Source organism: Neodiprion lecontei, chromosome 3 (genome assembly GCF_021901455.1).
Source record: "Neodiprion lecontei isolate iyNeoLeco1 chromosome 3, iyNeoLeco1.1, whole genome shotgun sequence".
In the NCBI taxonomy this organism is placed as follows: Eukaryota; Metazoa; Arthropoda; class Insecta; order Hymenoptera; family Diprionidae; genus Neodiprion; species Neodiprion lecontei.
The window spans coordinates 208,475-234,609 of record NC_060262.1 but is presented as its reverse complement, the minus strand read 5'-3'; the positions used below and the strand labels follow the sequence as shown (position 1 = coordinate 234,609).

Sequence of the window (26,135 nt, the reverse complement as noted above, 5' to 3'; positions counted from 1 at the left end):
GAGAATCTCGGAAAATTTTAAAGTTATCCTGGGAGATTAGGGCGACAGCAATCTGGCAACACTGGTAATCATCCGCGGGGTGTTCGAACGCGCCGCGTTGTCGAATGGCATAAAAAATGAAGCAGAGTCGAACGCAGATTCCCATTGCGGTTGCGCAGCGGCCACGCGCAAATCAGCTGCACTTTGCGCCCTGTGTTCGTGCTCCACGAGCGAACCTAGATAACCTCTTTAAACGGCTCCGCCCACAGGGCTGGTTAATATAACGGAGATCGAGAGGAGCTGAGAATACATTATACATGTGAGAGTTCGAAAAGCAAGGAGCGAATCTGCCGACGGCAGAAAATCCACGTTCTAAACGACAAAGAGGAACTTGGTTCTTCACGCAAAGCCCGAGGAGCGTTATTCTGGGATTCCTGGGAGATTGACGCCGGCGCTCGTCACAGATCGCGGATCGATCTATCGAATTAAGGAGTTCCTACCGACGCTTCGTTGCTTCCTACCTTCAATCTGTCAGCACACGGAGGAATGCAAAAGGATTGCCGAGACTGTCTGGGTATCAGGTACCGTATCAATACGTTGGACCAAACCTGGAAGTGGCTGCACCAAACCATAGCCCTGCATGATTACCTGATCGCAATAACGGCCACCCAGTCGGACGTATCACCTGCGCCCTGCGGCTGCTAGGTCTGCGCAAATCCATCATCACTGCCCCAATCATCCATCCTACATCTCTGCGCGGACCTTGGATTCATCGCTGTGAACGCCAGCAAATCATATAAATACACTGTACTCGTACAACCCCTCAAAGACTAAGCTGATCTAAAGCCCAAAAAGACTGAAAATATATAAATAAATAAACAAATAAATAAATAAATAAACAAACAAATAAACAAGTCAATAATTGATACAACATAAAGAAGATATTTATAAGTACAACCTGACACGTGATCAAGTCTAAGTAAATAATAATAAAGAGTATTGGTGTAAGAGAAATTCGGACAAAGAAACAAACATGAGCTTCGTCATAAAAAACGGAGCTGCCGCTGCAAGATCTGTGAGGCTGGTCGGTAACTTGATCAACGTTTGCGGCTCGTCGGTTCGTTGCGCTTCTACTCAATCTGGGAATGACATTTCCGAAGATGCGATACGAAAATCTGTATACATTTCGCAGTCCACCGATATATTCACAAATCTAGCCCTAGAGGATTGGTTCTATCGCAACTATGACTTCGCCGATAATCACATACTACTTTTATGGAGAAACGAGCCATGTGTAGTCGTAGGGAGGCATCAAAATCCTTGGCTGGAGTCCAACATGGCAGCAATAGACGAAAATGGAATATCTTTGGCAAGACGCAACAGCGGAGGTGGCACGGTTTACCACGATATGGGCAATCTTAATTTGTCCTTTTTCACCCCGCGTCAACGGTACAATCGCCGTTACAACCTGGATGTCATTTGCAGAGCATTGTACAGACAGTGGGGCATCAAGGCTAACGTTAACAAGCGCGAGGATGTCGTCGTTGACGGTGAATTCAAGGTACGATACTTTTGGCTGGAAACAAAAAAGCCTAAATAAATGAAAAACATATATCATTCGCTACATCTTTGTATATAATTGGAAGTTCTTATATGGAAGATTTTTTCAGCAGCTAATTCTGACCCTCGATTTATACTCATTTCTTTTCCATTTCGAAACTATAAACAGCTATAGCTATGTTTTTTCCAATTATTTATGTTTCCCTGTTTCATTCCCAAAATTATTTTAGCAGGTTTCTGGCTCCGCTGCCAAACTGGGAAGGCCTAATGCTTATCACCATTGTACATTGCTGGTGAACGTGAACAAGCCCAACTTGAGTTTGGCCCTTGAGAAAAAAGAGGTAAAATTAATATTAAAATATTTAATTTATAACAAATATGTGCAAATTGTTGAGGACAAATACCAGTTGCAATAATTTATATTGATATTTGCAGTCGACAGTTTTTAAGAAATCCTACTACTCGCAGCTTCTTATTGACTTTCTCAGCAAAGAACATATTCTTCATAACATGACATACATTATCAATAAACTCTGACCCACTGATTATTGTGTTCTATCGTAACGACGCAGAGCAGGTTTAGAATCCCGCAACTATTTCATAGTAGATATGCAGGCCAAAGCTATTTGTGCTCATAGAATTCTAGAAACAACCGAAATAAAACTGAATGGATTCAAAACCGAGCGCCTCACGTTTCACTTCTTCACAAAAATATCTGCTACACCGTTCAAGCTGATCTAATCACGATTTGTTATATCTTTCAAGTAAAATTTCTAGATGTTTAAAGAAAATTTGATTTACTTGATCTGGGTTTCGTTGAATGTGAATCTATTCCTTCAGGGGTATTGTGATTGATAAATCTCTCAATATTAACTTCATCTTTTTTAGTGTTAAAAGTGGTTGAGAAAACTCGTACTCTATTTATATACAAGGTTGAATTGCCTTCACAGGCATATTTTAAAAATATTTTCTGACTCCAAGTGTAAAATCAACAGTCGGTTTACGTAAAGGGTCAACTTGTAGTTGGTACATTATGTATAATGATACTTTGTAATAATTCTTGCTATGTATGTACGCAACTCTGCTCTTAAAATTAGTCAAGTCTTACATAATACACGAAAGAATAATTAGACCTACGAACAGCTGTTAGATGTTTATCTCTGAACTTGCAAAGACCGTTGAATAAACAACATGATCCTGTGTCTAGACCGTGGTGAAACTTTCGGTCAGAAAATGAAATAAAAGTGGAAAAAAGTGTGCTGCGATTACAATTTATCACGTACGCATATGTTATCTTTACACTGTTTTGTCTCTACTTAAGTAAACACAGTTGTAGTTCTGCTTTATAAATTACAATGCCTTCCAAGTGCTAATGTTGTTGAGCCTTTGCTAACAAATTGTTACATTTCCATATTCTCGGTGAAAAGCTGATGTTACAAATTCAAGGTGGTCTTTGATGCGGGAATGTGGAAGACTTGGAATGATTGTTATTGCGTTGGCGAGATCTTACCTAAATTGTCCTACAATGAAAAAATGTTCGTCGACTAGTTAGAAATCTTGGTCGTGTTTATTGCTCATTTTTATGATTCTCATGCTTTATGTCCTGAGTGAAATTCCAAATTCCATTACAGATATTTGCCTGTTACTATAATTTACTTTGTAACAATCTTTTATATCGTTTATTACTTGGTTGCAGAAAGGAATAACAACAAACGCGACAGAGTCTGTCCGTTCTTTTGTGAAGAATTTAACCGACATCAACATGCACATTCATCCAGATAACTTACTCAGCGCTATAGGCTGGGAATATCTCAGAACGCGAGCAGTGACCTTAGAGGATGGGGGCCAAGATCTGGTACAGCAACAAAAAGGGTTTCAGATGATCAATCCCACTGAGGATTGGTTTCCAGGTACAACGGAATCTCAAGTTTTCCTTATCACGAATGAAACTGGCAGGCAAACGGATCTTTAGAGTATCAAGCTCCTCATACATTAATGCTGCTGGGCCAACAAATTCGTTTCAACTTTATATAACAATAATTCCTTGGGTATTGCGAGCTCGCCAACCAATGTGGTCTAAAGTAGGCAATAACAGAAAATTGAAAGATAGAGTTGCCGGTTGTTTCTCAAATAAAGACAAGTTAAATATATCACAGCACATAACAAGCGAGACACTGAATTGCCTATTACCAAAATTCTACTTTATCTTGTGAAATCTTATTGTTAATAAATGACAGATATCGCCACCTGACGCTATATAAGTATGTATTCGTCTTGGACGAAAAATCACGGCAATCCCTTAATCTTGATCTTATGAAAATAATATAGACGGGCAAAATTTATCTCCCTTTCAGGTATAACAATGCTACGCGACGAATTTGCTTCGTGGGAATGGACTTTCGGAAAGACACCGAAATTCAGCGTAACCCAACAACTGGAGCTGTCAACGATACACGGAGAGGTGCACGAGCTGACATTGACATTGGACATTGAGAATGGTATCGTCGAAGAGATTAAGATGAGCCTACCGACCAGCTTGAAGGTAGCGAATTTTCGCGAAGACGCCAGCGTCGTGACTAGCTTAAAAGGTTCACGATATTCCGAGGATACGGTAAACAGAGTTGCTAAAGCTATTGGTTGTAAAAAAGTAAGGCAATTACCGCAATCGATGAATATGAGCAACATGGCTGCATCTCAGTAATAATAGTTTGCCTCAGAATGTCTATATTGTACTGGTTACATAGGTAATAACAAAAATAAAAATGTACACAGTAATTGTATGTTTTGTAACCATCGGAACAATGTTGTTTCTTCCAAGGGTCAAGGAACTGATTCGTTGTAAATATTGTGAATGATTAAGTATTGATCTACTTCACCGATTAGTGGGTTCTCCTCGCGATTACGATTATTTCAAAGTATTTTTGTCATATCTGTATAACTAATTCGGGCCTATGACGAACATGCTAATTTATTAAACTGCATAATCATTAAATTCGTTTATTCGTCCGACAGTGGATTTTATATCAATCGTTATTTTGCTACTTGATTATTAAATGATATATTAGACTTGTTCGACAAGTTTCGCTGTATAATATTAGCAGGAGTTCATGTATAATGATTTAGTGTATCGTATTTGCAATAATATTACGTATGTTACGACAGTAATAAATATATTTACCTAAACCGTGCAGGTATTCTTTTTTTCAACGAAAACAAAATATGGGAATAGCTAAACTCTTTTCATCCACCTGCGTTACGCACGAGTTAACTGTTTGGAATAGCGGACTCTATAAGAATATGACCGTAAATTTTTCCACGTAAAGAATTTATGGCTTACACGAGAAAAACAAATTTTCAATCGAAAACTGCCGGATTCAAATGTCGGAATTCCTAATACGTATATCGATGGCTTGTAACTCTGCGGTTCCTCGACTACATTATCATTTCCCACTCGTGGATATATCATTAAAGTGATGCAATGGTGATAATCAGAGTTTGCGCGTCAGTCACCCGAAGATTAACTCTTCGTGTTTTTGAGGTCGGCCATGAAGAAAGCCATTCATTTTTATTCCTATATATGGGCATAGATACAACGGGTGGAAGCTGTTGTACCACCGAGTGACGATGAATAATTAATTAGAAAAGGTTTCGAATCAGTTGGGACTACAAAAAAAAAAAAAATTAATACCTTTTGTCGGGAAACACCTTTCCAGCTTGTTTCGCTTTATCAAACCCGATTGCTGCTGCGTAAATACACGAATACGTACAAAGAAAACACGGTAGATTGATGACACGAATAAAAGAGGCGTGAATACAGACGCGAAGACGCTGAATAGACATTACCATTACGGGCAATATCAATGAATTTAAAGCACAAGCGTCAAACCTAGTAAGATCTTATCAGAGGTCGAAATTAGTTACGTTAACGTAAGGAAGTATTGGGGAAATATTCGTTATTGGGCAACTTTAGAATAACTTTTGGAAAGATCGCTTGTCGGAGTATCAGTATGTTTTCTTTATTATGCTTTACTAAATTTACACGATTCTAAAGGTGCGGAATGACTATTTTTAATAAACACGCATCGTTATGGTGATGTTACTAACTTCAACCTCGTGATTTTATGCGCTACGTGACATACATGACTACAAAAATACTCTGCGTTTTGGATCGATGGACAGACGTATAATTTACATGCATACTGAAATTATATATATAGTTCGAAAATTTATTGCATTCGGTAGTAGCATGTCTGGTTATAAATTTCTTGTCAAATTCAGAGTATGTAAAAACGATTCCAAAGAACGTTCTGAATGAAGAATGAATAAAATAAAATAAAATAAGGAAACCAGGAAGCACTTGCAAATCCTGAAAAAAGAGGTATAAAAAAGACAATTAATAATAATGAAAATAAAAAGTTTCACTTGCAGTAAAATTCAATCATATAATCATCAGCTTTACTTGCGTGTGAATAAACGTTTGAAAAGAATATAAACAAAAACTCGACATTTGACTTATCAAAAGTAATTAAACCCTAACTTCCTAACTAATCGTCAGCCATAACGACGCTTCGAACGAGGATAAATAACCAATTAATATGTTACTTCTTTCTGAAAACTGAAATGAGATATTATCTTCTTTGATAATACCTGGTTTAACGAATCGTTAAACTTTCGATTCCAACCTGCACCCTTACAATTGATTGCGCGTCGCGCGTCGTATCTGGATATCGATATTCGAAGCCTCTACTCGGAAACTAATTGGGACACTAATTGCCGCATACGTATACATAGTTATATGTTTGTATAAATGAAGAAAATACGTGAGAAATCGTGTACGAAAAACAGTTCAACATCGTAGTTCACCCAACCTTGGCTGTATATTTATCTATAAAAATATAACGACACGATTTTAATGTGAATTTTTATTCACTCCTATTTCATTGGCTATTATATTATAGGTACAATAACATGCTTTTCCTCGATATTCCTGTGATCAATGAAATTCGTGTAGTCAGTAGAAAACAATTTTATTCTTCATTCTTCCGTATAATTTTTCGCCAACGTGACTACTGTCACGCTATCCTCAACCCAATGACAAAAGCAAGCAGTTTGATCATAGGCTTTTGATACCGCGCGCCGTAGCTAGATAGTACATGTATTTAAGGCCGAGAAAACGACACCGAACCTCCTTGATGATCGGTTTATCCGTACATTGCTCCCTTGCAGTCGATTAGAAGAGAGTATCATTGATGTAAAAAATAATATATATATATATAAACGTCTAGTCAGGCCTCTCAAGCAACGCGCCCCTCAAGGTTCCAATCAAAGTCCAATCCTTCAAAAAGTCAACAACGTCGGTCAGATAAACGGAAGTGATGTAGGCAGGCCAATGTGCGAGTGAAACGGATCACTTTGCAAAGCCTTGATACCACGTACATGGTATGCAATCCTGATTATCCGAAATTCGCAGCGGTGATGTATAGTAATTAATTGATAATGAAATTTCAAATCTCCGGGGTTAGTAACGTTAATTGTGACATGAACATCAATGACGAATGAGAAGAGGCACAATTTCTACCTTGAATAAAGCTTATAGGTATGTATCTGGTTACAAAAGAAGAGAAATAATCGGTAAAAATGTATTTCATAGTTTAGTGAACGGCAGACCTTCGCCCACTCGGCGGCAACCTTAAAAAAATATCACGTATAATACACATATACAGGTATCATTAATCAACGAGAGGGCATCGACCATTTGGCGGAAAAATGTCATGTCAATGTATCATATCGTTATATTATGTAGGTATATTTTCACGCCCGTTGGACGATGAATAATGTACTTGAAAGAAACGTGAAAAATATTTGAGAAAATTTTCAATATATTACACAACGTGCGGTACGTATAAATACGCGATACATTCGACTGCGGAGTTCAGGGTTTACCCTAACGTTCCTAAAACAGCTCACCGTGAACATGTTCGACCGAAGGTTATGCATATCATATACCTGGTAGCTTGTTCGACGAGATTCCCACCGTACGTAGCGAGAAAGTGTACACAGGTAGGTTATATCCATGTATGCACTTGTACGTGTAATACATTGGGTCACGGCTTTCCACAATTACAGTCCTTGTCTAGCTTTTACGTTCTACCCAAAGTTAAATTCTGACTCGACAAGCCGGGGGTCAAGTCCCGCACAGACGGGTATAAGAAGATTATCGTGATTATTGCACTAACTGACAGTAAGCCGTAACGAAACAAGAAATATATAGGCTCAAATCCCGAAAGTCGTTGTAAATATAAGAAAATAGTCATGGTTTCCCCAATGTTTCGTTGCGATAACTTTACTAACTTTAACCGCGTACCACAGGAAATGGTTAAGGAGTGTCCTGGTCGATTTCGACGTTGACGTATTGTATGTAGGTGGGGCTTCTCACAAGGAAGGTATCCTAGGTCGATCTCCCCGATTCGACTTCTTTTGTAATATGTTATAGTAGACTGAAAACTAAGCGACAAGTATTTTTTTAGTATCTGCCACTAAGCTCTTTAAGGGGGTGAAACCAGCCTCTGAAGCAAGGCGTGTCAAGTCCGTTAGGGACCATTTTATTCAAGTGTAGTTAAATGAAAATTGGAATAATCAAGAGCCAAGATGCGTTGGCAACCTGTTGCTGGAGAAGGTGGCGGCAAAGAGGAAGACCGTGATGAATTGAAAAGTGGGAAGGACGACTCGGTGTCATGACGAATTCTAGGGGAAAAGGGACACGGAGGAACTGACGTCGTCAGTCGTCGGTAAAAAAAAAAAAAAAGAATATCAACACATTTCCATTTGACGCAGAAACAAAGAAATGGGACGAATGGATTCTAGAAAATACCAAAGGTAAACTCGTAGAATTCATGCCATTTCTTTATTTCTGCCTCGAATGAAAACGTCTTGGAGTGTTTTTGTTTAGAATTGCGTATAGGATAGGGCTGTTGCGCTTTTTTCGCGCTTCAGATACCTGAACTTCGATATCTGGAGATACATACGACAACGTCGAAATGAAATAAGGCATTCCCTAAATGTATATAATATACCTATGTAAATGCACAGAGATAAAAATCTAGCGTGTTTAGGTGAAATACGCAAACAGAGCGCGTCGCTGTTACGTTATCATAGAAACGATTGTTGTTGTTGTTGTTGTTGTTGCTATTGATATTTTGTCAGTTCAGTGAACGTGATATAGTGGTGAAACTTACAGGTCCGTAAGCGCGTTAATTAAGCATGTATACCGTATGAGGAAATACCGGCGCCGTTATCATTAACGTGAGTCGACTGGCACTCAGGCATTCGCAGATGTTTAAGGATGATATAATTGTACCTAGCCGTATAATTTCGATACATACGTCAATGGCTGCTCTGTGGCGGAAATTAACCGCAAGTATATTATACATACGTATAGTTATCTCATCCGGGATGCTGCTAGACGAGTTTTCGAGATATTCTGATCTTTTTCATACACTACGTCGCATCAACTCACACGTAACATCTCGTATAACCCACACGTGGTGTTTATAAGATAGTCACCGTAGTAGATCGTTATCACGGTAGTTCCCCATTGCATTATACGTCAGCATCAATATTGTAGTATACACATAAATATCTATATATATATATGTATTTTTTTTTTTCAGTGCGGATCCCTCGTAAAACTGTTGTTTATGATGAAAAAAAAATCCCCTGAAAATTTGATCTCGATCGGATAAGATTTATAGGTTCCCCTTTCGAGTTTTCGTTTTTACATTGACATAACACGTAAAAAAAATGCACACCTTAACTCCCGGTCTATTTTGCGTGAAAATATAGAAGAAAATGAAAAATATCAAGAGACCATTTTTGTAGGCGACAATATTTTATCTATAATATATTAAATCTTATCCGATCGAGAAAAAATTTTTAAGGGATTTTTTTTTTTACCTCATCGGCACTGAAATAAAAACACTTGTTTTGGTGAGCCACTCTAACATATATATTATTAGATATTAACCATCTCATCTGACAATCAGACTACAACACTTGGAATATTCTCGACTGGCCACGCCTGTAACACCAGTTATGTCTATTACATATACATACCTATATACATTTATATAGATATATCTGTATGCCTATAACGCGTCGTTAGACGAATTTGTCGTGATGTACATGGGCTACCGTCGCACGATCGGCGGTTAATTACAGTATTACATGCCCATAAGCACCTGCATTTAAGGTATACAAGCAGCATGGTATGTTTAATGAAAGAAAAGACGCGGCATGCGGTTGCAATAGCGTTTCTTCACTCTAAATTACTTCTCGAGATTATGAAACTATATACATATATATGTTACATACACACGCACGCACACGCACAGGCCGTATATACCATATTTCTATACATTATGACCGATATACGTCGCGTGTCTAATGACAAAAGGTCGAAAGCGCCGTTTTGTGGCTCTTTGCTGTTGTAAAAAGCAAAAGGGCGTATGTTGTTGTTTTTTTTCTTTCTTTTTATTTTGTATCTAAGCTTGAAACATAAAAGTATGGTCGGAAACGTTGAAATTGAATATCGGTTTAATTAAGAGCAAAATAGCAAAAGAGCAAATTGACGATTTGGATAATAAACGTTCAGAAAATCGACATCCTCATTCTATAACTTTGTTTGTTTCAATTTTTTGTGCATTCTAGTAGGCTTTAAAGCGTTTGCATATTGAAAAAAAAATTGCAGTTATAATCTTCTGTCTTTATCTTCGAGCATTTTATTCCAAGACTTCTGAATTTTTACAGATTTCCATTTATCCACGCGTCTTGAATGGCTTTCAGAGCATTTGCAAAAATAAGACATGGCGGTTACGAGTTTCTGTTTTGATCTTTTATTAATGCATACTTATTAATGGAAAAAGGTTGCATCTGCCTAACATATGACCTTTTGCTTTTAGATTTTCAAGCCTTTGACTTCAATTGAATTATACGTTTTGAACATTTTCCGAGCTAATGGTGAAAAAAGAAAGTTACACGTCGTTTTGCTACTAAAATCACATTTTTGGTTGGTACCACCTTACGTTGTTAGACAGGCGATGTAACTATGTATGATATATTTAAAAGACAAAACTTTCGTTTTTCACGTATATTTTTTCTTACAACAATATTACATTATATTACGATATTATATGCAGTATAACGAAACAAAATCTTACAGAGCAATATATTATATTCTACAGGGTGTACCTCGTTTCCGTCGAATCAAAGAAAGGGCAAAAGAGACGAAGCTGAAGTTAGTAACGTTACGTTCACGAAACATCAGCGAAAACTTCATTAATTGTTCAATTTTAGAATAACTTTCAACGAGTTGTCTTTGCAAAATATGAATCTGTGTTGTTTTTTGTGGTTTACTAAATTACCGACAGTGCTGTAGGTATGAAGTAACAATTTTTCCTAACCACGCATCGTTACAATAACGTTACTAACTTCAACCGGCTCGTCAAAAGAGAGAGAGAGAGAGAGAGAGTGCAAAGATGAAGAGTATCGTCGAAATTATAAATACATGTACCACGTTAATTGATTTTCTCTACTGGCCGTTCTCAACCGATTCCGTACGATTTCCATTTCCTACACCGCGATAGGTGCTTGCGCAACTATCGGTTCTTGCGGAACTTCGTTCAAATCGACACGACGGAGGGTGCGGTGGGATAGGAGCTCGAATTCAGGATGACGTCCCTGTAGGGTGGGGGAGGAGTACCAGGGCAGGCAGGATGACCTCCGAGAAGCGATATCCTCTGGGAAGCGTTGTCGCGGGTAGCGCCAAGGTTGCGCCTCGGTATTTTCGGGCATCTCCAGCATCCTGAGATCATGCCGGTCACCCAGATGTACGTGAAGAGCATGCTGGTCACGAAGCCGACGGAGAAGCCTACGGCGAATATCCATAGGGGGGAAACGTCGGCTAAGGCGTGAAGTAACCCGTCGCGGTCGATGATCGTTTCGCTCTTCGATTTGTTTCCAGCGCCGATCACCGGAGGCGGCGGATCCGTTATCCACGTGGTCGTTGGACTCATCATGACTCCGTATTCCCGATCCCGGTCCTGATTTTGATCCTGTTGCCGCGTCGCGTCGATCATCTTTTCAAACTTCTTCATCGTTCGATCTGCCGTTTTCTCGCCCCCCGTTTTCCTCGATTTGTTGCACGGCGAATCGAAGACGATGCTCCGATCTTCGAGGTGCGATAACAGCCTCTTCATGTCCCCGCAGGACCAAGGATTGCTGTTTGTGTTATTCGTACGTTATACAGAAATACACGTGGTACGTAACTTACAAGGTATGTATCCCAGGTCGATATCTCCGATCTGAGTTCTTTTGTAACACATTATAGTATATTAAAAACTAAGCGACGCGTATTTTTTTTCGATCCGCCATTAAACACTTTAAGGTGGTTAAACCACCCTCCAAAGTGAGGTATGTCAAGGGGCGATTTCGCAGTTTCACCCACAAGAGCATAACATTTTTTTAACCAATCCGACTGGAAAAGTTTTCTCGTAACGAGAAGTGAAAAATATAATTTTTTCAATCAAAAAAGAAGAAAACTGCCAAATCACCCCTTGACATACCTTACTTTGGTGGGGTTGTTTTACCCCCTTAAAGTTTTTAATGGCAGATAAAAATATATACTACATACTATAATATATTACTAAAAAAATAAAATCGAAGAAATCGACCTGAGATACTTTCCTCGTTAGTACAGGTACTTGAATTATTTTTACTTCGAATGTGTAATTGGAAAAATTGCAATAAATTACAACCGAGGTGTTGTACGTATCGTATGCTGATCGACTGCGGATGAAAACAAAAAGCTTACTTATTATTTCAAAGAAATTCAATAAAAATTACCAAGCACCATTTTCCCAAAATAACGAAAATTCTATACCGAACATGATCACAGAAATTCATCTTCTCTGATTCGTGCAATTATTTTCCAATACAAAAGTGACGGTATGTACCTACTTACAGTAGCGCTTTGTTTGGTTCTTAAATCGAAAAAATGTCACGGTTTTTAATTATCTGTTCCTTGAAATGAACGGAAAACCGCGTAGTACGTGATGGGCGATATTTCATCCGGATATACGATATATCAGCTAAATCATTCAACTCAATCAGAAACTCATTAGTACCTCAGGAATTCAAGATACAATTATATTGGAATGAACTGCGCAAGCGTATAGATATACAGGTACACACATACATAGATGTAGAATAAATGCAGGATCATCTTACTTGTCCAAATTGATGACCTGCAGCGTGGGTAGAATTTCAATTTCCCGATAGTCAATTTGCATCATAAAGTTGTTCGAAAGATCAAGCTTCCGGAGATTTTTCAGCCCCGCGAAAGCCTGCCGGTTCACATGGCTTATCTGGCAATCGCTGAGTCCCAATTCCTGGAAATAATTGAGAAACTCTCATCTTATCCTTCAGTCGTATCATCTACAATAGCGTGACGTAATACAGGGTGTGCCATTTTAAAAAATATGCTCAAATATATCGGAAACCAAGCATTGTTTCTAGAAATAGAAGAACAAAACATTTGAGCCCAATATGAATGTCCTAACTTGATTTTTATCATCCGTTGTAACGATGCAAAGTTTTCCATTAAAATGCACGTAATTTATATCTTCGGATATTATTATTTTACTGAGACATCTAACCTTTGACGAAAGAAATTGATTTCACATAGAATTGACAAGGGCCGACGGTACTTTCGAGGGGAAAAAAAGAAAAAATGTATTGGCCATTCCGAGGCATTTTTACCCTGCGAATTTTAATATTTCTTTTTCTATTAATTCAATTAAAATGATAGAAAAAAATTAAAGATATCAGTCATATATGACGTTTATTACGTATTCAGGTTATTTAGAAATATAATATCAAGAATCTTAGGTTCTATCGAAGTCATCAAAGAGATATTAAGGTAACAAGGTAGCAATCATCCGCTATTAATTTAAAACAAAGAATCATATTCAAATCAGCAGGATAAAAATGCCTTAGAACGGCAAATACATTTTTTTCTTTTTTCCCCCCTTGAATGTACACTCGATCCCCGTCAACTTCGTGTAAAATTAATTTTTTTCGTCAAAGATTAGACGTCTCAGTAAAAAACTAAACATTAGAATATAAAAATTACGTGTATTTTAAATGGAAAACTTGGCGTCGTTACAGCGGATAGTAAAAATCAATTTAGGACATTAATACTGGGCTGAGAATTTTTGTTTCTTCATTTAGAAACAAACGAGGGGGCGGCAGAATCGAAATTCGACCATCGGGCAAATAAGATCTGTGCCGATTTTTGAGTTCTTAAAATCTGCAGCGTCGCGCACGGTGCGTGATTATGCGTATATCGATATGTCTAGTTCATTGTTGTTGTTCTAAATCTGCGATCACTCGACGGGCACGAGACCAGATTCACTGGCTGTGTGATCGCCGGGTGTTTAATCGACACCGACGCCCATGCTTCCCGGCATAGCGCTAATTATTAAAACACCCAACATCGGTAAGTAATATCACCTTGAGGATTTTCCATCTTCATAATATTTATACTTTGTACGTGATTTTTTCGATTACCGAACGGCGATAATGACGACGATGATAATAATTAAGCGTATATAAAATGCAACGCAGCGCCCAAGCAATTAGAAAGAAATTTAAAACGTTATCGGTTGAATTGATCGTCTGGAAATGACGAGCAAGAAGATATTAATATCCAAATGCGGCCGGTCCCCTGAAATGCGAGACTTATTGTTAATTCCCATTGGAATAACTTTTGCCACTGCAATATGTATCGTGCGGGGAAAAACATTATCATATATACGCGTATTGTTGAGAAATGCGTACACCTATAGACGTATACTGTGTATTATTGAAAATTGACACTTCGAAATCACCAAATTTTCAAATAGTCAACTTTCGACAATATTCCTCTCGTAATTAATGATTTGCACATACGCACATCATTTATTAGACGGCTTTGCCCGTCTTACGTGGCTTCTCGTCATAAGCAAGGATTCAAAAGGGTAAACACATCATCTACACATTACATTCCCATACATACACTGTGCGTTATTATACGTATATTATATACGTACATGGGACATTCCAACTCAAATTTGCAGCCCATGTACCTCACCCCCTTAGATTTTGATAATTTTTTAGTACGATGTTGCAATCGGAATTTTTTTGCATATTTTTTTGGCCACCAGTGAATTTTCGAAATATTTAAAAACAATTCCGAGACCCTTTTGGGTCGGTTGCGGCATCGTACTGAAAAATTATTAAAATCTAAAGGGGTGAGATACATAGGTTTCAAATTTGACGTGGAATGCCATGTCCACTTTACATTTTTGTTATTTTTTACATTTCTGACGATGATTACGACACAATTTTTTTTTTTTAAACATTAACACTTAAATTGTCATATCTACATTTAATTAGTAAATTTCATTTTATTTTCATTCGGTAATACGTTTAAAAATAATGGCTAAATCAATTCAACAATTTTAGTAGATCTGCTGGGACATCTTTTTTTAACCGTGCATACTCACCGAAATGGAATTTGAGTGTAAGTCTGGGATCCGGGTGCCAAATCGATTTCCATTGAGATGAAGAATCCGCAAACTTCGACTGTCGACGAAAGTATCCCAGAGAACGTAATACAGATGATTCCTGGACAAATCGAGGACCGCGAGATCGTCGATATTCGCGAATGCAAACGATCCAATTTCACTTATCGAGTTGTCGGACAAGTTCAAATACTTTAAGTTCACAAGGCCGGTGTTCTAAAAGTAGCAAAAAAACATAAATAAAAACCCACACCGCGGCCTTCATCATCATAATATAGGCACAGTTGATTCATCTGGGATATTCCCTCGATATGCGACAACTTGTTACAGGCACGTTTGCCCAATTTTTCGATAATTGGTTGTCTGCGTGACGCATAACTGACACCACTCTAAACGACCATAAACCATGACGATCCTTAACTCTGGGAAACATCGTGGGTTAAATGTCGTCGTCGTGCAATCAAACAAAGTATAATGTAATACGAACAAGTTTTTCAAACCATGGAATTCTAAAGTCAATTCACAGACGTCGTTACAAGAATATATTACATGGTTTGTGTAGGCTATACACGCCTGTATGTACTTTGTACTAAGTATACACCATTCGTGCAAATTTAGCACAGAACGGACAACGCGTCTCGATTCATTTAAATTTCGTTACTCATTTTTTTATTCTCTTTGTTGGAGTGCATTATTTTATCCCCTCTAGTTCCGAATACACTATTATTAGCGAGTGATAGATTCTTGCGGTGCTCTTCCTAATTGTCTTCGCTTCGAATATCAATCGGTTATAAGTTAATAAGGAAACGTAAAAAAATAAAGTCTACGGGTCGTCATCGATATCTCGAGAATATTTCCAAATTTTATATACACATATATTAGGATATATTATACGTGTATACTTCCGTGCAACGGTTGACATTTAGGAGAAAATTAATACGAGCCTTGATTTATTTGCGCAGTAATTGGTAGGCGGGAAATAATATACAAGGTGCTTCGTTGTAGGTAAACGTGGGTGTATAATTGTAGGAAATTGATCGATCTGATTTATAAACGAGTGTATAATTGTAACATACGTTGCGCAAAGGAATTGTATACCTCGACTGTACACGAAATTGGGAAGCGGAGGATGATACGCGATAAAGATAACGAAATCTTTGTATCATGCGAACCTGACGAATGATACAGGATGTTAAAATTTTGAAGATTTGACCCTGAAGTTTATCGTTTAAGCGGGTAGATGGAATGTAAAAAAAGAAAAGGAAGAAACACGAAAATAAATTCACACGACCTTACGGCCTGCAACTCATTTAAATCGACGTTTCTTCGATGATGATGGTAATAATTATACGCAAAGATAGAAATAGAAATGAATTTGCTCGTTACTTGTTTCACACCTTTTGTAAATATATAGATACGAATGGCAAATACTAAATACTTTATACCTACTGCCGTATTTATACATGCATCGAACCGTGACCGTCGGCATCAAATTGTTTCTAATTGTTGGTTGAGCATATGACAATAGCTAATATTCACACGCATGCGTCGATGGTAAATATTGAATCGCTGACCTGTGTTTAAGGGTGGGGTTGGGGGTCAATTAACCCTTTCAGTCACGGAAGCCCCTATATTGCACCCTTTTTTTTCCATGTAAAACCCTGATTTTTTAATGCATTTTCAGGTGAAAAAATACTTAATCTTTGGAATGCTTGTTATTTTTTGCGAATCCATAATTGTTTGTAATTGTTATAAATAAACATATGCAAAAAAAAAACGTATTTTCTTGAATGTAATTCGTTAGCGGAAAAAAATTGTCAGTAAACGTACACTGAAAACGCTTGGAATTCATCGGTTGACAAACAGAGATCTCGGAATGACCATTATATTTACAAAATTCAACGCATAGGGGTAGTTTTCACCCTCCTTAGTTGTGCATGTAGATAGTATCGGGATTTGCACCTATTCTCGGTCTAAAATCGTATTGTCTCAAAACAAATATTCATATAAATCTGATTCAAGACACTGTCTAGAACAAAGATGATTCACCCTATTTTTACACCCCATTTCAACGGTTGTTTTTAGTTTTATTACGTTTTCAAAATTGCGCAACAGGACTCTCCTTTCACAGGAATTTGTTTTAGCACGCAGATCAACTTTTACTATCCACCGCAGAAAAAAAAAAAAAAATTTTTTTATTCGGGCCACACTGATACATAATATTATTATACAGACAGCACAAGTAGTTTGTTCGATAATGGCTGTGAGGCGCCACCGTCGCTTTCCGAGCGTTATCGGTGCGTCAACGAAATTCTGCGTCCAACTTAGAAACCTGCAAGCAACCAAGTATTATTGACGCGATGCGAATCGCTCGGAGCCTGCTCACCTTAAGTTCGTAATTCAAAAGCGCCGAGATCGAGTTGTTCGAAAGATCGAGGGCCTGAACGGCGTTAGAGACGCCAGTTTGCACGCTGTACAAATGCCGAGAGGTACAGCTGGCCCGTCTCAGTCTGTACCACATGTCGCAAACGCAAAAGCTACTGCAAAACGCGTCACTTTTTACATCCAACTTAACACCGGCGATACCGACGACGATAATGTGACCGATCAAAAAATACAACGGCGCAACCTTCATTCTTGCCACACTGCCGTCGATATTGTTGTTATTATTATTGTTGTTTTTCCTACAATTTTCCACAAAATCGCGTTTCGCTTTTAAATTCCGCACCTATCGACGACCGACCGCACAGATATGACACAAAAAAGTAGGTGAACGCACTTCGATGTCACACGATTATTTCTCACTACCTGTAATAATAACCACCGCCAACTTCCGTCGGTACGATTCACACGAAAGCGCGGAGGGACAGAGACGGAGAGGAGCAAAAACAGAGACAGCGAATGCCCCTGTAATCTTATCTCGGTTAACAGGTCCCCCGTATCGTCGGACCTATGCGTCACACTCTGAGAATACAAATACAGTAACGTCGGAGCGGTGTTACGGATATTTGGATATTTCTACCGCAAAATCTATCTATATGCATAAATATATGCAGACTCTTTTGCTGAATACTTATCGTAATCGTAGAATACGCGACTCTTTCGCTGGTGAATCGGGTGGTCAGAGTAGGGTGGATCGAAAATCAACTTTTTCAGAATTTAAAATTCCAATAAGGCGGAAAAGTTGTGTTATCTCACAACTAGAAACACAGTATTTATTTGTTTATTTATTTTTGTGGAGAGTTTTGGTCTGCCAACCTTGGCTTGAATGTTTTACTCTTTATTTACAAAAAGAAATTTTTCGTAACTTGATTTAGTCGCTCCACAATATTTTCATGCGTAACGCTACTTAATCGTCAACCAACTTTATACAGACATATGTTTAAAAAAAGCTTCAGATTATCAGAACGACGTTTGCTTTTCTTAGAATAAGAATAAAAAATAAACAAATTGCGCAAGTTTTTGCGAATGCGCTTATGCAGTTTTTACTTCCTTTTCGCACACATCGGAAATTATCCGAGACTTACCGCGTGGAGTTTGCTGCACATCGAATCCGACCCGTTCCCACACAACCATCCTTTGAATCCACGCGGTGGATCCTGGATAATTTCCGACATGTACGGAAATGAACTAAATGCTACACAAGCGCATTCGCAAAAACTTGCCCAATTTAATTATTTTTTATTCATATTGTAAGAAAAACAAACATCATTCTGATAATCTCAGGCTTTTTTTTTTTTTAACATATGTCCGTATAAAATTCTTTGAAAATTAAGTAGTATTATCCATGACCAAAATTCAGAGCGACTAAACCGAGTTTAGAAAAATTACCTTTTATAAATATATATAAAAACATTCAAGCCAAAGTTGACAGACCAAAGCATCCACGAAAAAAAATAAAATTTTAAACAAATACCGTGTTTCTAGTTATGAGCTCCTATCGCGCCCGATTAGAATATGAAGTTCTAAGAAAAATTATTTTCGATCTACTCTAGTTCAATAAATTACCCTGTATACGATTTTTTCAATCATAATTATAGACATATACGTGCAACAAATGCAGTTAGGGAAGAAGAGGGGACGGAGGAGGAGGAGGAAGGGGAGAAAGCAGTTACAGCACACCGTATCCTCGTTCATAGCTATCATCATCGTTAGCGTATATCGTCGTAATACGCTGCGGCATAATTATACTTTTCGTTAGGCGTGAAAAATATTTTTCGGACGAATACCGGCGAGGAATCTTATCCGTTATTTTTTATATTTTTTCTCGAACCGAACGAACGAAACATGTTGTTCATCTTCCGTCGCATATTAGCTATTCACGTACGTAACTATGTATGTATGAATGTATATATACGTATATATCGCATCGCATCTGCGTGCAGCAGCGTCTCCAGGTATAATGTAAGCACTCGTCATGCCAATACTAGCTCACAATATTGCACGGCGCGTATGCGCAGGGAACAGTTTACAATTAGTTGCAGTGACGGGCTGCAAGGTCGAAGTGAAAAATCTCATATCGTCTCGCAAAAAATATTTAATACACGCAGGTACGCGCTGTATACGTACACATATGCTCGTAGAGAGTATACACGTACATGTTTGTCAATATATCTTCTATTCTTCTCGTAATGAGTGTTCTTGATGGGGAATGGGAAATCTGGAGTCACTGATTAGTAGACATTCTAATTGTAATCGGTAACAATTTCGAACAATTCATATTTCGTCATTCCATTTTCGCATGTTTGAAATTTCGGTATATCGGCCGTTCCATATACCGACCCTTTCATCCTTTAACCCCGATCCCGTCATAATTGGTGCCATTTCGTTTTATTTTTGAGAACAAAACGTGATACGCAGAACCGATGAATACTGATCAGACGTATTTAACGTTATGCAAATTTTCTTTACACGCAGCGGATACAATAATTATGCATACACTGTACATACATCGGTATTTTTATATACGCAGGTACGCAGGGTATATGATGCACGTATGCACGGAACCTTCGCGTTGATTCTTATCGAACAGCGAACATTTCGACCAGCTGCGCGGGAGAGCTGATTGTGCGAGAAAAGATGCAAAATTTATTTATATCGTGTATATAAATATCTATACGTGCTATGCTATATGTATACCTATACAGGCTGTGCGTACTGAATTGAAATGGCCAATGAATGATTCAACGAATGATAATCCCCTGGCCTTTGGCCCGTCCCTATTTACGAATTTCTCTAAATACATACTTACCCACGACGTACAGGTATATTGCCATACAATGCAATACGCGAGCTCGGCGTGATCAATATACCCGGCATTACATGCATATATCGATAGATGGTATAATAGCTGCTTATGTACAATACGATTTACGTACACACACGTATGTTTCTTTGTACGTATCACACGGCGAAAAGGCACATCGATTATGCAAATTCCGGTTGACTAGGGTGTGTAGGGAAAATTTAAAATACGGTGGTGTCATCGTTGCGATATATTATACCACGCACACGATGCGTCGCGAGCGAAACCGTCGTACAGGTGTGTTGTATTATGCATGCATGCAGATATATAGATATACATATGTACACACACACACACACACACACACACATATATATATACCGGAAAACAACAAGCACGACATACATGAAATACAGTGTATATACGTGCATATGTAACACTAGCTTAGCTGCGACGGACATTTCACTCCAGATTTTAACGCAGTTACTGAATTGCAACAGTAGATAAATTATAAAAAATTGTCATTTCATTAACAGAGGTCGTCCGGCTCACCGTACATTCTGTAGGTATTATGCATACACACCCATTACGGTATGCTGGACGATACTATTTTACATTCGCGTATTGTAGGCTTGTGCGTATACCATCACATATATTATAGCGTAAAGTGTAAATACGGAATAATTGACAATGAGAGAGACTGTAGCACGATGTTGAGGTCCGAGTTTCTCCGCTCTTTTCCATTTATAATACAATGTGTATATGATATGTGTGGTTGTACCACAGATTGCACGTCACATTCTTGATGTCGACGCAAGTGGAAAAATTACAAATCACATTTACGAGGAAAATCACATTAATCGTTCAACACCTTTCTATACATGCATATAATATATTTCATATACATGCATGTAATATATTTCATATACATGCATGTGTGTGTGTGTGTGTGTGTGTGTGTGTGTGTACATATAATTATTATCAAACTAACCGTCGAGTTAATTGTCACGCGTCATCAAAAGACAGAGGACGTTATATATTATACCTGTTGTACACATATGGACTTTAATTTATCGGCCGGTTCGATTACGTTGGTAACGCAGACTCGCAAGAAAGGTGTCCCAGGTCGATATCTCCGATTTGATTTCTTTTGTAATATGTCACGGTAGACTAAAAACTAGGCGGCATGTATTTTTTTTTTTTTTTTCATCTGCAATTAGACAGATTAAGGGGGTGAAACCACCCTCCAAAGTAAGGCATGTCAAGGGGCGATTCGGCAATTTTTTTTCTTTTTAATTGAGAAAATGACATTTTTCAGTTCTAGTTGTGAGAAAACTTTTCCAGTTGGATTGATTGAAAAAATGTCATGTTCTTGTGGGTGAAACTGCGAAATCGCTCCTCGACATGCCTTACTTTGGAGGGTAATTTCAATCTCTTAAAGTGTCTGATGGCAGATAAAAAAAAAATAATACATGCCGCTTAGTTTTTAGTTTACTACAACGCATTAGAAGAGAAATCAAATCGAAGATATCGACCTGGGATACCTTCCTTGTCAGCCTGCGTTGCCAACGTAATCGACTCGACCGAAAAACTAGTCGTATGTGAATTAATTGATGTCCACGTGTGTACGTTTTACGTCAAACTTTTTTCTTTTCGTAATTTTTTTTTTTGTATCTAATTCACGGAGCAGTATATTATTCGCTACTATACATACGTGATAAACTCATAAGCTCGATCGTGTGGTGCAACGTGTATTGTGTTACATACACACGATGTTGTCGCATGATATTTATCCTCCAAATTGAGCATCTTTGTTGACTAAGCTTTAACACCACAGATTGGAGTATCAAGATTGAGGTATTCCCACTCTCGTTACCGCTTTTAAACTCGACCTTGTCTCGTAGAATATTCAAACCACAAACTTGAGACTCGAATCTATCATACCAGCGCCGGCATTAATTAGGTGCAGATGTACATACACACATAAATACGTGCAGAACAGTTGTATAAACCAGGTTTACACGGGCATGCGGGTTTTGGGATTTTTTACATCGGAAAATCATGATTAACAAAAAATATAAACTAAAACGCATCGCAAAATCTCGTGCAGCGAGCCGTTTCGAGCGTGCATTATGTCATATACGACATCCGTTTTAATGGTAAATAGCAAATATTTTCGTAGCATGTAAGCTTTTTTTCTTTATTTGTTTATTTTCGTTCATTATGTAATCGGAGGAAGCGATCAAGCCTGTTCGCATTTAAGTTCAGTCGTACGTCCATACACGCATAATTATACGTATAGGTATATGGGTATACGTGTGCATGCGATGAACGTGGTCAATCCTCGTAACAGGCATCACTCTTTCAGCGCATATCGATATTATATATAGTATACAGCAACAAAAAAAAAAACAAAAAAAAACAACAACAACAACAACAACAACAACAGCAACAACAACAACAACAACATCAACAGTAACATGAATCATCATAATGACGTCAGGTCTAATTGCAAGAAGTTATAATGACTTTACAACCATAGGCTCTCAAGGGCAGGAGACCGCTTCAACGAACAGGGCAGGTTATAGATATCGTCCATGCCCTGGGTACTTTAACTCATACCTACAATATACACCGCGTATGTATATACCGGCAGTGAAAATTGGTATGAGCATAGAATTTCTTGGCAAGTGACGAAATGTCTAGAAAGGGGGGAAAAAAATACTCCCTTCGTATGACACATATATATAATTTTAACTATAAACGTGCAGGTATGCGTCTGGTCAGCGGATGAATATTATGCACCGTATCGTTATGTATACGATTTACTCGTGGACAGGTAAATACAATATACGTTTATCGCATTTGCGCAATTCACACAAGCAACAAACCGATTGTTATGCCTAAAATAATATTTACACACCATCGCAGCGTAAGCCACGGTACATACAAATACCTATACGCGCCTGCATATATATGTACATACATATATATGCACATACATATGCATACATGCGCATATAAGTATTTGTATGTACTGCTACACATATAAAATCAGCAGTGTATAGCATGCGTCAGCAGTTTGACTCAAATTCCGTACCGATTCCGTAACACAAGAACGATGATAATAATATACCCTTGATTCGTTGTTATACAAACGTCTATTAAACCTTGAGATATTTTTTTTCGGACATTTCTCGTACAAACACAATAGTTGTAATCATTGAAATAAAAACTGTACTATTTTGCATGCATTTCAGAAAAAGAAAAATATTAATAATAATAATAATAATAACAACAATGATAAAAATTATAAAACTAATAATAATGACGATTTTGTCTATATTTTGCTGATTTTAAAATGCGTCAAGAGAATTTGCGGTAATAGGCTGACAATGAGTCATTTATTAACTATGCAGTCAATGCGCCGGATCAAACTGACAATCACAAATATATACACATATTGGACGGAAAGTTCGAGTAATTCTGTATATTTCCTTGACGCATTGACCTAACTAATTAGCATGCAGGTATATTTGAGGTAAACCCAATCTCCATAGAACTATAAAATCTGCGAGTATCTCAACACCGAGCATATTCAACGAATAACAAAAGAGAGTGGCTATAAAACAGATGCGTATAACGTGCGGTATAAAGAGCTGGATACTTATGGGTGTGCGTGTATACGACTACGTATAATATTGAGGCACAGTTTGCAGACGATCAACCGCGAGTAACCGGTGCCAGCGACCTGCAAGTCATCGAGAGAGCTAAACTTGAACGGATCAACGTTTATATTATTAAACGTTATGCTCGAGCCGCGGCAAGTGTCTCTTGATTTGCAACAGAAATAGATATGCAAGGAGAGTTCTGGGGACAATTTTCTATTATCGACACGTACCGACGTTTCGCCCGAGGCTCAAAACCCTTACCGCGCTGACAGAGGTGGTGACGCTGTCGCGGAAAAGGGTTTGGGTCTCCGGCGAAATGTCGGTAAGCGTCGGTGTTAGAAATCTCTGCCCGGAACTCTCTCTGTACGTCTACTAACCGATCCGCAGGCTTTCCTAGTACATTGTAGTGGGTATGAATTACGTAACACGCATCCGTTTCGCATTTCCAGCGTGTACGCATAAAATATACGATAGCAGATTAGACCGTCGGGTGACCGAAGTTTAGTATTTATGCTATGCGACACACGTGTGTGTCAAGGGTTGCGCGTTTTGCAGCTCACGGCACCTGTGACTTCCCTTGTATACAATAGACAATGCGATCGGACTCATGCATATTATATGGGCATATACATCACAGACACTTGGATATTCAAATTTTTTACACGTACGTATCGATGCACGCGCGCAATATTTACAATAAAAATACCAATATCAACATTTCCGAAAACAGGATAGGCATTATGCATAATATACGTGTACGTGATTGTACGTACGCCAAGACTTGTACATAATGATAACAACCAGTAAATGAATCGTACAGTGCAGTATGTAACTGAAGTTTATCCGTATTCTACTCACGTGTTATGATTATAATTACTTGAAGTAATTTGTACGGTGTAATAAAATTTGATAAAACTACAGAACCAGCGGCGCGCGTCATTACGTACAGGCCAAGACCTTGACGTTCCGGTAAAACTAAACAACACTCACCAATTTCCGCAATTCTGAAACCATTCCAGTCATTTAATGGAAGGCATTTTTCCCTAGCGAACTTAATTAGTATAGTATAGCAGAAAAAATCATTCTTTCGTATACGTTTATGGAACTATAATAACGCATCGTACCTATGTTACGCATAGCCTAAGCTGTTTGTGCACTGATCAAAAAAATATCCTATGAAATGGAAATAAAAAAAAAACCAATCGATCGAAAATTCTTGAAGAAATATCGCGAAAAAGCGTGTGACCTTTGAACATTTTTGTACGCATAGTATAATAATTACGGAAGTTTCGCATATTTTTTCACCAAGTACCTTTTATTTGGCACGGAGTCGCACAATGAACCGCGATTTCAAGCACGTATATATTATGCATAATAGAATTATTGACCAATTCGAACTTCAGTCGCGAATTGACGTACGAGAATTATAAAAGGTGAAGCATGGGTGAAGCGTCGAAGAATGTGACGATCGTATTACGTATTTGTATCGGCATATGAAATTATACGTGGAATACAAAAAGAAGAACGATAAAGCGAAAAAAAAGGAAACGAGTAAACAAAGATTTACCATAAAGAGTAGATGGCGATAATCTGACCAAAAATGTTGGAAAAAGAACAAATACGAGAAAGAAGTATCTGCTGTATCCCTGTTTATATTAACAACAACAACAACAACAACAACAACAACAACAATAACAACAACAACAACAATGATAACATAACTACAATAACAATAATAATAATAAAGCACGTCTTCGTGTTAAAAATTACTTTACGAAATCGTCCCGTTAGCAAGTTATTGGACGGGATCGTCGCACAGGTGTGTGCCTGCATCATTCATCTAATACGTACGTACGTACATAGATAGACGAGTGCTTGTGCACCCAGGTAAAGTACAAGAAACCCGTTCGGTCGCCGTTCAAATTGACGACTGGCAAATCGAGAGACGACAAATTCGCGGGCATCTGGCAAGTCCGCGTGACGCAGCCGACGCATACCGGGTCATCGAGTGACGGGATTGACGGGAGTGACGGGAGCAACGGGAGTGGACGAGAGTCTGGC

The 26,135-nt window shown here is 38.2% G+C and overlaps 2 protein-coding genes across 6 annotated transcripts in view; one reads left to right on the top strand and one right to left on the bottom strand.

Moving 5' to 3' along the window:
• The first annotated feature begins 691 nt into the window (after window positions 1-691).
• On the top strand, window positions 692-4,722 carry LOC107226050 (lipoyltransferase 1, mitochondrial). 2 transcript variants are annotated; one of them, XM_015666723.2, is made up of 4 exons: window positions 692-1,540; window positions 1,773-1,880; window positions 3,236-3,449; window positions 3,894-4,722. In XM_015666723.2, the coding sequence occupies exons 1-4, from the start codon at window positions 1,013-1,015 to the stop codon at window positions 4,238-4,240; spliced, it is 1,197 nt and encodes a 398-aa protein (XP_015522209.1). In that variant the 5' UTR covers window positions 692-1,012; the 3' UTR covers window positions 4,241-4,722. The 2 variants fall into 2 exon arrangements, with proteins under 2 accessions (XP_015522209.1, XP_015522208.1); XM_015666722.2 differs by having other exon boundaries at window positions 1,770-1,880.
• Window positions 4,723-7,205: 2,483 nt separating this feature from the next.
• LOC107226047 (leucine-rich repeat and transmembrane domain-containing protein 2) overlaps window positions 7,206-26,135 on the bottom strand; it is a 31,502-nt gene continuing 12,572 nt past the window's right edge. The window contains exons 1-4 of one of the 4 annotated variants that reach the window (XM_046733310.1): window positions 25,845-26,041; window positions 15,141-15,374; window positions 12,823-12,983; window positions 9,492-11,814 (exon numbers count right to left, since the gene is read on the bottom strand). In XM_046733310.1, the coding sequence (XP_046589266.1) occupies window positions 11,217-11,814; window positions 12,823-12,983; window positions 15,141-15,374; window positions 25,845-25,910 (1,059 nt within the window). In that variant the 5' untranslated portion in view covers window positions 25,911-26,041 and the 3' untranslated portion in view covers window positions 9,492-11,216. Of the gene's footprint in view, window positions 11,815-12,822; window positions 12,984-15,140; window positions 15,375-17,544; window positions 18,042-25,844; window positions 26,042-26,135 lie in introns of those variants that run through there. The other 3 variants (XM_015666720.2, XM_046733312.1, XM_046733311.1) reach the window with 3 other exon arrangements.

Bases quoted from the DNA above. Each gene is read 5' to 3' on its own strand.
- LOC107226050 (XM_015666722.2), top strand. From the start codon at position 1,013: ATGAGCTTCGTCATAAAAAACGGAGCTGCCGCTGCAAGATCTGTGAGG. The intron at 1,541-1,769 runs GTACGATACTTT...AAATTATTTTAG, and splicing joins TCGTTGACGGTGAATTCAAG to CAGGTTTCTGGCTCCGCTGC. The intron at 1,881-3,235 runs GTAAAATTAATA...ACTTGGTTGCAG, and splicing joins TGGCCCTTGAGAAAAAAGAG to AAAGGAATAACAACAAACGC.